The following is an 11,525-nucleotide window of genomic DNA, read 5'->3' as shown; positions in this document are numbered from 1 at the left end:
GTATAAGTTTAAAAATTTATTAACCAATATTTGTTGAAAACAAATTATAAAATTTTATTCTTTAAAGCATAAAATATAGAAAATGACAGAATATTTTTTGACGTCGATCTTAATAATTTACAGGATAATTTTACTATCACAATATTTCATAAATCCTTAAACGATTCAAAACGTTTTAATAGATTAAATTTATGGATATGGCAAAAGCATATTTCTACGTTCTGTCTTCATTCAGTTTTCTTTTTCTCCACCCCCGAATAGCGCGATTGCTATTCAGATATTCGAACCGCGGGGCTTTAATAAAAATATTTGCTAAGAAAACAGTTTGCCCGAGGTTCCCGGGAAGCAAGACGAGTTATTCTTATATCCAGATTCGCGGCGTATTCTTCGCTCATGATTTCCATAAATGCAGTAATTCGAAGTAAGACGGCCGTCGGCATTTCCAACTTTTAATGGTTCATATTTAATGGTTCATACGTTTATAGATATATTAAACATAAAATAAATTCGTAAGAAAATGAATATTGGATTTAATAAATATTTCACTAATTACATAATAAAAGATCTTTATACAGACACTCATATTATAAATTTAAAATGTATATAGTCAAATAAGATATACTAATGAAATCTATAATACATTGAGACTTAAACATATATGTTTTCCATATTTGTAACAATACAATCTTCGTTTTTACAAATACTCATTCTTTTCAGACTTTTCCTCAATCTGTATCTATGATGACGCTTCATGGTATATCCAATATTTTCTAGTTGATACTTATCTGTAGTTATATTGTATGCTTCAATATAATGCTATAAAAAACAACAAATGTCATTAATAATTACTTTATTTTTATGTTACTTTATTATTCTTATTATTAACAGTACCTTATCGTCTTCAAAGATACAGAAAATATTGTTAAATTTTGGAGATACACGTCGTATGCAACTAAAAGTATTATTTGCAGCATCTTGACATTTGCATGCCATATCTTTGGAACATAACTGTGAAAATAATAAATTCCGCAAAAATAAAATTTATATCATATACATTTTGCATACAACTGTTCTTATATATCTAATACATACTGTAAGATTTGGATCATAATCACTTGGACAACCTGAGGATGGAATACCTTTAGATCTTTCTCCTCTATACTCTATTAAGAGAGTTCTATCTTTTGGCAATATCTTTTTTAAAAATGACATTCCATCAGATGGACGTTGTATACCAGCTATTCCTAAAATTGTTGCAAATAAGTCAACACTGCTAACAGGTGCAACAATCTTTGATGGTGTAATTCCAGGACCTCGTATTAATAATGGAACTTTAATATCTGTTTCATATGGTTGGCGTTTATCTATCGGCATACTGAACTGGCCTAAAATAGTATGTACAATCCATTTTAATTCATATCTGGTTTATGTTAAAATTTATTTAAACGCAAAATATACTACCAATATGATATCCATTATCTGATGTAAATATAATATAAGTATTATTTAAAAGATTTCCCACTTTTAAAGCTTCATATACATTCTCTACAAGTTCATCAACAGCTAGCAATGTTTCCCATCTCCTTCTATAGATTTCATCTAACTTAGGCAATAAATTATCAGGAAGTGGAGATGGCCCCCTTTGTACTAGCCAATGCTTGTCCTATTAAATAATACAGTTTAACATAGTGACATCAAAATTTGTATGAAAAATATTTTATACCATTTGAGTCTGTGTATTGAAATTAGGTGTTCTTTTAGCTATTACATCTTTATATTTATCAATATGCCTCATTGCTGGTATAAAAGGTGCATGAGGTGCAGGCGGTGCTAAAACCATAAGAAATGGTTCACTATTTGAATTATGTGCCTTAATGAAATCTATTGCCAGATCACTCTGAAAGAAGATAATTTTAAATATACTATAAAAGTATGTACATATGTACACATGATTTTTCCATACTTACAATTACATCAGTAAGATAATCATTTGGTTCACTACCAAATTTTTTTTCAGTCCCATTAATAGATAAGGAATAATTATAATATTTTGAATTTCCAATAAGTCCAACCCACCAATCCCATCCTTCTGGTACATGAGAAGATCCACCTACTATTTTTTCTCCATACTCCATAACATTTTTTTAATTAAATTAGAAACACTTTATGTTCAACTAATTACAGTTTATAATATTTTGTAGATATGTACCTGATTTAAATATTTTCCACCATAAAAAGTTCTATAAAGCATTTCTTTTTTCAAGTGCGCTGCAAATGTATTTGGTTCTTGTAGTTTTTGCCATTCAATACTGTTACATCCTCCACTAATTGAATTATTTATTATCAAATGATTATGTTGATATGTTCCAGTTAAAATTGATGCTCTATTTGGGCAACAAATAGGTGAAGCGACGAACTAATTATTAAAAGAAATATTTTATTAATATACTTTAATGTTAAACATGGTCCTAATTAATAATTATTTATTAAGAAATTAAATTTCCATCTTACACAATTTGAAAATGTTGCACCTTTATTCCCAATTAATTCCAGTGTACTTTGCATTGGTGTCTAAAAATAACAATTAATTAGTTCGTATGTTTATTCATTTTGTATTTCTATTTTTTTTCATATTTACCATGCCATCAAGAAATATATCCAAATCATCAGCAATAATTAGTACAATGTTTTCTGCACAGTATGATAAGAATATACAACTTACAAATATACAAGTTAAAAAAATAGTCATTTTCTTTTAAATTCTAAATAATTGAAAATACATAAAAATGCAAGATATAAATAGAAATAAGGGTATTCCCCTAAACTTATTTCGCACGATTTACAAGAAAAAATAAAATTTTATAAGAAAAACTGTTATAAGAAATATTATGTAAATTAAATTTATATTCTATGTTATATATCATTTGACATTAAATAATATTAATAATAAATTAATATTGCTGTAGAATTCAAATGTTAAACTTGATTAAACTTCACTACAGAATCAAATTCTCCTTAATAATATATACAATTCACGCCAAAGGATACCACTATTCACTAAATTTGTACCTATATGTACTTATGTATGAAAATATTTATTAAGCACTGTATGAAAGAAAAATACTTAAAGATAAAAATGTCACTGTGCTTAAATTTATAGATTTTATTAGCAAAAAGCTCTTGCAATGAATGTTAAACGTTAGAATTAAAATGCTCGTAGATGCAATAACAACTTTCGGTATTACCAACTGTCATTTAGTGTATCTTCAATTTTATATTACGTTATATTAAACGAATGAACAATTATTCGTTGTGTGATTTCGTTCTACATAACCAAAAACATTCTAATGGATTTTGTTAAATGAGTAATATGAATGACAAAGTGTATTTAAACTTTTGAGGTTAGTAGAATGAGGTTAGTTTCGAATAGATTGGCAATGTGCTGTGAAATTGTTCATGGTATCTGCTTACAGACTGCATTTACTTGTCGCTCACATGTGTCGGTTGTGTGCTGAAAATATTTTCATCTATTTATTGTGAATATTTATTAACTTATTAATGAAAATGAATATTTCAACGAACGAGGGCAATCCGAATACTTTAAAGTTAGTAATTGCAGCTAAAGTAGCACAATATGCTGTTACCGTAAAAACGGTACAGCCAAAAGGTAAGAAATTTAATGTTTCCGCCCCAAGTAATCCGATTTCTGATCATATGATGAAATACCATATGTTTGTTTCACTTGTAGGTTGCTTTCATCATTTTAAAATTCATTGACCTTTTACAAATTCTTTAAACAATCTAGAATTTTTAATTAGCAGAGTTTAATATATATGTATTTATCATATCATTTATGTTTCCATATCATTATCTTACTATCCTTGAAATTAGAGTGATAAGATATTTTGATTTCCATTTGGAATAACATCTTACTATTAAAGTAGGTATATTTTGTTGTTCGATGATTGTTCATTCAATAATCATTACATGACACCAGAAAATGGCTTTTGATATTATAAATCATATATTCAATGAAAAAATATAATTTAAATTGACCACTTAAACCAGAGATTTATTGTGATTTTTAAGTCATTTCAGTATATCAGTTAATATAAAGTGAGTCTTCTCATTTTATGTATAGTTGGCTTTTTGAGCCGTTTACCTTCTATTGAACTTTCATCTGGGTTAGTACTATTTAGTACTAATGCAGCAATGCAGCTCATAGTACCTTCTTCATCTCAAGAGTCAAAACTCCTTAATAATAAATGGTTGGAATGGGAAATATCTCGGTTACAGGTAAAGAATAATAAATTAATTATGAGTGTTTATGTATATAATAATATAAATTAATAGAATATTATAAACATCATACACTTTACAGCCAGCTATAGCATTTTATGGTAATACAGGAATTTACAAAACCACACAAAAGTCATGTTTATGGTCCTTATTAAGAGAACTTAATAATGCGTTAGAAGACAAACAGTACTTAATTAAGGTAATTCATAATAAAATAGCATTAGTGTGATATTAGTCAAATTATTGTTACAAAATTAAAGTTTTATTGAAATTATTTTAGGATAATAATGACTTATCATTGGCAGATATATGTATTTGGGTAACTCTATGGTCTACAGTAATGGTCACAGAAATTGGAAATGAATTAAATAAAAAATATTTATCAATTAAAAATTGGATATCCAGTATTGAATTGCTGCCAGTTATACAGGTCTTTTATCATTAATTTTATGTTTTATATTGATGTTAGTGTCAAAGTTAATAATATTTGTATATTTGATTGTTCTAGGATTCCATTGAAGAATACAAATTTGAAAGGGGCTCAAAAGCAATTTTCAGTATTCAAGCTGTATCTTGGTTTCCTGTTAATACTAGTTCAAATCCTAAACCTTCTAAACCAGCTGATGTAAGTTTGCTATTAATATGTATATACTTTATATTTTTCTACATCTGATATCAACTATTAGTTGCAGCTTAGTCCAACTAAAGAAAAAGAAATGGAAGCAGTTAATCAGGAAGAAATACAAAATATTTCAAGCAATTGGTCTTCTAAATCATATCTTGATGTAAAAACCTTTCCTTATCCTGTGTACGTTTGAATGTACATATAAATGATTTTATCTTAAAGGAAATAATACTTACACAATTAATATAAATTTATCCATAATTTTTAGATTGCCAAAAAAAGGAGAAAAAAATATTTTAATAACATCAGCTTTACCTTATGTCAACAATGTTCCTCATTTAGGAAATATTATTGGTTGTGTTCTTTCTGCTGATATTTTTGCCCGGTGTGTTTCTTAATAAGTAGGTCTTATAACAGTATCATACAAATGTACATATTTTTAAATAACTTTCTTCTTTACAGATATTGCAGACAAAGAAACTATAATACCCTTTTTATTAGGTATGTACCACCTTTTTCCACATGATATAATATAAAAATTAAATAATCATTTATAATAAAAATGATACAAATTTTTAGTGGTACTGACGAATATGGTACTGCTACAGAAGCTAAAGCTTTGGAAGAGAAAACGACACCCCAAAATATTTGTGATAAATTTTTTGACATACATAATGATGTTTATCGATGGTTTAATATTGGGTTTGACTATTTTGGTCGTACTACTACACCAGAACAAACAGAGTAAGATGAAATTCGTATTAGCTGCTTAATTGATTTAAAATACAATTTATTTAGCTATTAACTAATATAATATTTTATATTCCAGAATTGTACAATCATTTTTCTTAAAAATTAAATCAGAAGGATATGTATTAAGTGAAATTGTAGATCAGCTTCTGTGCGAGTCCTGTGATAGATTCTTGGCCGATAGATTTGTAGAAGGAACTTGTCCAAGGTGTAAATATGAAGATGCACGTGGCGATCAGTGTGATGGATGCGGTCATTTGGTGAATGCAACGGATCTTATATCTCCGCGATGTAAAGTATGTAGTAATAGACCTATTGTTAAAAAGTCGCAACAATTCTTCTTAGATTTACCGAAGGTAAGAATTTGTTTATGATACCTATGACATTATTTATTATAAGTATATCATATTTCAATGAAGAAAATATTACTTTGCAGTTAGAAAACAAGTTAAAAGAGTGGTCCTCAACAGTAGAAAAGGGATGGTCAAGCGTTGCAAAAGTGGTTGCAAAACCGTGGCTACGTGATGGACTTAAACCACGATGTATAACAAGAGATTTAAAATGGGGAATACCTGTTCCAATAAAAGGTTTTGAAAATAAAGTATTTTACGTTTGGTTCGACGCTCCTTTTGGTTATATCAGTATTACAAAAAGATATACGAAGGAATACCAACAATGGTGGAAGCCTACAGATGTACAAGTTGATCTATACCAATTTATGGCAAAGGACAATGTTCCATTTCACGCAATTATGTTCCCTGCTTATTTATTAGCAGCTAATGAAGGTTATACATTGATGAAGCATTTAATGGCAACAGGTATACATTTAATATATTAAAGACAAAAGAATTATGTATTGTTAAGTACTTTTCTATATAAACAATTAATTATTAATGATTTAACCTGGTTCTAGAATACCTCAATTATGAAGATACAAAGTTTTCTAAATCGAGAGGTATCGGAGTATTTGGAACTGATGCTAGGGATACAGGTATACCGGCTGATGTTTGGCGATTTTATCTTGCATATGTTAGACCCGAAACACAAGATTCGAATTTTAATTGGGTGGATTTAGCGACTAAAAATAATAGTGAATTATTAAACAATTTTGGAAATTTTGTTAATAGGTATTTGTTTTTTTATGGTAAATGGTATGAATTCTGATTTTTATTTCTAGTAATGTTTTCAAAGACTGCTTTTAATAAATAGGGCTCTAGTATTTGCGGAAAAATACTTTGATTCTAAGATACCGCCGATAGAACTTCAGGAAGATGACTTAATATTACTGGCATTAGCTCAACGTGAATTATCATCTTATATACATGCTTTGGAACAAGCTAAATTACGTGATGGTTTGAAAAACGTTTTAGCAATTTCAAAACATGGAAATCAATACATGCAATTCCAAGAGCCATGGGTGAAAATTAAAGGAACAGATAATGATAAGTAAGTGCTATGTCCGTTTTAATTACATAATGAGATTATGCCGTTCGTAAGTGTACTGTAGGCCTTTACATGTTTTCATACAAATATTTTGTATATTTAAGCCATTAAATCTTTAGATGTTGTTGCATGCTGTCCCCATTTTATTCTATTACTTTCGTTTCAATTAGTGGGAATTCATATCATGTAAAATAATTTATTATATTAGAGATTAGAATATCTTTATTTCCTAGGTACCCTTGTTCAGTGAGGATTACATGATTTATGTTGCTGTTACATGACTTAATTTTATGCTGTAAAGTAAGTCCTGTTAATTGACTGTGACTGTTAATCAACTTTCATATATTAAATTATGTTGTACAGGTCTGTTACAGTACTTATGAATAACACTCGCTTAATAGAACTAAGTGGCGTCATTATTTTTAGTTTAAACATAGCGTAATTTTGTGCTTTTTTCTATTGTTTGTAGAAAAAGAGCTGGAACGATCATCGGTATTTGCTGTAACTTGGCATGTCTTTTATCAGCCCTTTTGGCTCCATTCATGCCATGCACCGCCCGCGAATTAAGATCCCAGTTAGGATTGCAAACCAATAACTATGGCTATATACCTGACGTTATCACAAGCATACTTCCCACAGGACATAAAATTGGTAAACCATCTCCGCTATTTAAAAAAATAGAGGATAAAGATGTAGAAATATTAAGAAGAAAGTATGCTGGTAAGCAAGAAACTACAAGTAGCAGTAGCGGAGATGTAAAATTATTGGATAGTGCAATTACAGAAATGGTTAGTGAATTTTTTAAGCAATTTTGCTAAATTTAATGCATTAGTCACATATGTTATACATTTCTTTATTTTTAGGACAATAAAGTTAAAAAACTAAAGGCCAAGTTCGATAAAAGTGGATGGCCATCCAGTCAAATTCAAATTCTCTCAGCTTTGAAAAAAAAGCTGCCTGATTTCATAAATGAAAAAAATAAATCCTCTGAATCGAAAAGTAAAAAACCTGAAACGGTTTCGGTACCTGAACAAAATGGAGATGTTGCAATGGACGTAGCAAGTTTGGAAGCGGCCATCGCTAAACAGGTACAATAAAATATTATATTTATGGACTTATTAAATGTTCAGTTTTTCAATTATTCTTTTTTTTGTGCAATTGATGTTTCTACTTTTAGGGCGATCTTGTACGTCAATTGAAAGCTAAAGAAGAAAGATCTGTATGGCAACCAGAAGTAGAAAAATTATTGAAACTCAAAAAACAATTAGGAGATCTCACTGGAACAGCTGCAGCTCCGACTGACAAAAAATCGAAGAAAAAGAAATAAGCAAATTGCTAATCAACATGTATACATTTCACATCAGTAAAATCTATGGAGGTTTCATATAATAAAAAGTCATTATACATTTCTTATTGCAACGTACGCACTTCGGAATAATACCACATAGTATTTTCATATTTAAGTAATGTAATCCATATAGTTTATTTAATAAAATTAATTTGTACATCGGGTAAAAAGTTATAAAATTGTAACTCACATAACTTCTTCTACCAAAGGTAAAGAAGTAACATAATTCATTTATTTTCTAATGAAAATTTTTATTTATTAGAAAAAAATTTTTTTTTGTTAGTTACACGAATAGATATTTTTGTCTTTACCGTAGTTTTAATCCTTGGTATAATATTTTTCTGATTACGTTTTTTTAATCGACTTTCAGATTTTTTTACTTGTTCCTGTTTTGTGCTTAATTTGCGGAAAACTACATTTTCGATGAAACAAATAACAGCTGATAAAATGATGCCAAAACATAAAACAAGTATAACTGGTATCGCTTCATGAATAGTTACACTAGATACATGATATTTATCTTTGTTGCAATAAGGTTTTCTGTAACTCCAATGTGACACTTCTCGCTTCCGAATCCCCGAAGTGGATATCTTAAGAATACTACAACAATTATATAATTACTAAACCGTTTAGAAAAATATATACTACATGTAACTTTTGTGGACTTATTCTTATGAAGTTTTCTTACCCTATTTTTGTTATTTCTTGAAATGGACTATGTTGAGTTGACCATAAACCTAACGAACAAGGACGAAGTAAATGTACTTCGGTAAGCTGACAAATCATTTCTTTATCAAAATTACGATCTATAAATGGATAAACGTTATCGGGCTCCGCGTGATAAGCAAATCTTAAGTTCTTCATTTTTTCCACACCATCCTCTATCGAAAGAAATCTTTTCTTTTGTGGTATAGTTTCCCAGTGTTTCTGAAAATATTGAACATCTTCCGCAGAAGACTAGAAATATTTTTCCGGTTATGAATAATTAATGTTTAACTATCCGTATGATAGAAACGAAATTACAAACAAAAGTTTGTTTTCGATAGCATGCAAAATTAAAACTCACTTGCAATAAAACACTGAAATATATATCCTTAAACGCTGCAAGACTCATTTTACTTTTTACTAATGAATACAATGAATCGTTCATTTTATCTAATGGTGCATTCAGCCGGCTGGATACTATTGCTGCTGAGTAGTAGTTATATACAAGTAGACCAAAGATCATTGTATGAAAAAAAGCAACACGACTAGAAGATTGATTGCTAATAAATGGTAATCCTGTAATTAAAATATAAGTTCCATTTTTTATTCCATTTTAATAAATGAACATTATTATACGAACAATGTTATACGATTTATAACAAATTTTTTATTAACAGACCCTGTTGACTTAATGCAGCGGCAATAATGAGAAGTGTGGACCCATAATCAGAGTAAATAGCATCTTTTTCGAGTTTAAAAATTATCCACATAGCGAAAATTATGACGATTATTAATAAAAGGATCATGTACCAAACATTTCGTGAGAATGGTCTGAAGATTAGGTTCATGTCCACTTTTGACGAAGGTACAGTAAGAAACATAAAGCAGGTTCTGTAAAACATATTTAAAGAATTATTTTATACTTTCATATACTGAATATTATTGATTAAATATGTTTATAATGCTCAATGTATATTTTCATAACTTGACTTGAAAAATATGGTACCTTGCGGGCCAAACTTGCGTAATTACATTTGCATAATTGAGTCTTTCGATAGTCAAAATCGATGGAAAATATCCCATGTGATAGATGTCATCGTGAAGGCCAGCTATCAATGGTCCAAAACTGCTATCATTTTTCCTCCAATGATCCAGTTTTATCACCTCAAAGCTAAAAATAGGTTATGTGATAGACGGAGAAAACCATAATATTGCATAAAATCATAACATTATATAATCTGAAAATGTTGAAAAATTACGTGAAATTGAATTGATCTCGAACGTGTTCCATGATAGCAAATCCAAACTTAGACCAATTGTCCGTGCGTATATCATTCTTTTCTCGTAGATATTCCACCAAATCTTGATCCTTAGGTTTAACTGTTACCTATGTATAAAAGTATCACTAAGGTAAATGGATCTAAACAAATATTTTAAACAATGAATTTCTAAATGTAAATGTTATATTGCTTCAGTTTAATTCTTTGAGAGTTTAATTTATATTAATTTTATAAAATTAATATCTTACTATCTAAGCAATGCCATTTTTTTAGATATATTTATTTCAACTTACAAGACCAGCAATCTTGATCTTCATCCTATGATAATTCCATCTTCTGGAAAATTTATTTGACCGCAGAGTAATCTGTAATCCATCGTTCCTAGACCAGGTACCAAGTTCCGCAACATTTAACAAACCACCGCAAGATTTGCAATGATTATATACGTCATATAAAATGTACTCATCATCCCTTGGTATAGCAATCGCGATATCCGTGATGATACTAAATGTACTGTCGTTTAATAAGTTGACAGTATGGCTCATATTTTCTCCCACGATCAACCATTGATGCAAATGATCAAACATGTAATGGGTCGAGGTCTAAATAGTAATTTTTGTGTATCAATCATCAAATGTAAGAAGTGTAACATGATTTAAGCAATATAATACCTCGTAGAAAAGTTCCATTACATCTTTGTCCGCGATTGAGCACTGTAGGTCCAAGAATATACCTAAATTCCAATAAATACTGTGCAAAAATCGGGATATATCGATTGTCGATGCAAATTGATTTATGGACACCCCAATCCCAGCATCATTGAGAAGTTTAACGATCTGATAATCATCTGCATGTAAATATTTATTATGTACGGTGTAATTTTAAAAATGGAACGAAAATATACGAATGCGTATGAAATAATACGCAATGAAATTGTTGTTTAATTATGTGTATGAATTGTCACGAAATTTTCTTGAACCAAAAAATATTTTTCAATCGATAATTTCAATTTTCTGAATGTAAAAATAATTTTAAATTAAGAAAAATCTGAGAATGTAATAATATTTAAAACGAT

At 29.1% G+C, this 11,525-nt stretch overlaps 3 protein-coding genes across 6 annotated transcripts; 1 reads left to right on the top strand and 2 right to left on the bottom strand.

Moving 5' to 3' along the window:
• Positions 1–549: 549 nt before the first annotated feature.
• On the bottom strand, positions 550–3,171 carry LOC117234266 (N-acetylglucosamine-6-sulfatase-like). The gene is made up of 9 exons (XM_033495303.1): positions 2,639–3,171; positions 2,512–2,571; positions 2,210–2,416; positions 1,968–2,129; positions 1,724–1,897; positions 1,462–1,663; positions 1,093–1,385; positions 892–1,008; positions 550–816 (listed from the first exon to the last, which is right to left on the bottom strand). Exons 1-9 carry the CDS (start codon positions 2,747–2,749, stop codon positions 649–651), a joined length of 1,494 nt encoding a protein of 497 aa, XP_033351194.1. The 5' UTR covers positions 2,750–3,171; the 3' UTR covers positions 550–648.
• Positions 3,172–3,251: 80 nt separating this feature from the next.
• Positions 3,252–9,014, top strand: LOC117234264 (methionine--tRNA ligase, cytoplasmic). Of its 4 annotated transcripts, XR_004493494.1 has the most exons (17): positions 3,877–3,940; positions 4,142–4,296; positions 4,382–4,498; positions 4,580–4,729; positions 4,808–4,924; positions 4,986–5,107; positions 5,193–5,309; positions 5,387–5,425; positions 5,504–5,668; positions 5,754–6,030; positions 6,111–6,492; positions 6,588–6,801; positions 6,884–7,120; positions 7,587–7,905; positions 7,981–8,205; positions 8,295–8,674; positions 8,836–9,014. XR_004493494.1 is itself a non-coding variant. In XM_033495299.1 (16 exons), the coding sequence occupies exons 1-16, from the start codon at positions 3,559–3,561 to the stop codon at positions 8,442–8,444; spliced, it is 2,889 nt and encodes a 962-aa protein (XP_033351190.1). In that variant the 5' UTR covers positions 3,252–3,558; the 3' UTR covers positions 8,445–8,530. The 4 variants fall into 4 exon arrangements, 3 of the variants coding, with proteins under 3 accessions (XP_033351190.1, XP_033351189.1, XP_033351192.1); XM_033495299.1 differs by lacking the exons at positions 3,877–3,940; positions 8,836–9,014 and adding an exon at positions 3,252–3,667 and having other exon boundaries at positions 4,992–5,107; positions 8,295–8,530; XM_033495298.1 differs by lacking the exons at positions 3,877–3,940; positions 8,836–9,014 and adding an exon at positions 3,252–3,667 and having other exon boundaries at positions 8,295–8,530.
• LOC117234265 (ionotropic receptor 75a-like) lies at positions 8,681–11,403 on the bottom strand. The gene is made up of 8 exons (XM_033495302.1): positions 11,122–11,403; positions 10,744–11,052; positions 10,430–10,557; positions 10,177–10,341; positions 9,850–10,061; positions 9,532–9,746; positions 9,154–9,422; positions 8,681–9,065 (listed from the first exon to the last, which is right to left on the bottom strand). The coding sequence occupies exons 1-8, from the start codon at positions 11,137–11,139 to the stop codon at positions 8,717–8,719; spliced, it is 1,665 nt and encodes a 554-aa protein (XP_033351193.1). The 5' UTR covers positions 11,140–11,403; the 3' UTR covers positions 8,681–8,716.
• Between the last annotated feature and the right edge of the window lie 122 nt (positions 11,404–11,525).

Source organism: Bombus vosnesenskii, unplaced genomic scaffold, assembly GCF_011952255.1.
Source record: "Bombus vosnesenskii isolate JDL3184/JDL3185 unplaced genomic scaffold, Bvos_JDL3184-5_v1.1 scf7180000013304, whole genome shotgun sequence".
Lineage (NCBI taxonomy): Eukaryota > Metazoa > Arthropoda > Insecta > Hymenoptera > Apidae > Bombus > Bombus vosnesenskii.
Note: the sequence above shows the minus strand (reverse complement) of the source record. Positions and strands in the feature narration are given on the sequence as shown.

Bases quoted from the DNA above. Each gene is read 5' to 3' on its own strand.
- LOC117234266 (XM_033495303.1), bottom strand. From the start codon at position 2,749: ATGACTATTTTTTTAACTTGTATATTTGTAAGTTGTATATTCTTATCA. The intron at 1,898-1,967 runs GTAAGTATGGAA...ATCTTCTTTCAG, and splicing joins ATTATCTTACTGATGTAATT to AGTGATCTGGCAATAGATTT. The intron at 817-891 runs GTACTGTTAATA...TGTTTTTTATAG, and splicing joins GTATCTTTGAAGACGATAAG to CATTATATTGAAGCATACAA.
- LOC117234265 (XM_033495302.1), bottom strand. The intron at 10,062-10,176 runs GTACCATATTTT...TATGTTTTACAG, and splicing joins ACGCAAGTTTGGCCCGCAAG to AACCTGCTTTATGTTTCTTA. The intron at 9,066-9,153 runs GTAAGAAAACTT...TAATTGTTGTAG, and splicing joins CAAGAAATAACAAAAATAGG to TATTCTTAAGATATCCACTT.
- LOC117234264 (XM_033495298.1), top strand. From the start codon at position 3,559: ATGAAAATGAATATTTCAACGAACGAGGGCAATCCGAATACTTTAAAG. The intron at 6,031-6,110 runs GTAAGAATTTGT...ATTACTTTGCAG, and splicing joins TCTTCTTAGATTTACCGAAG to TTAGAAAACAAGTTAAAAGA. The intron at 7,121-7,586 runs GTAAGTGCTATG...TATTGTTTGTAG, and splicing joins AAAGGAACAGATAATGATAA to AAAAAGAGCTGGAACGATCA.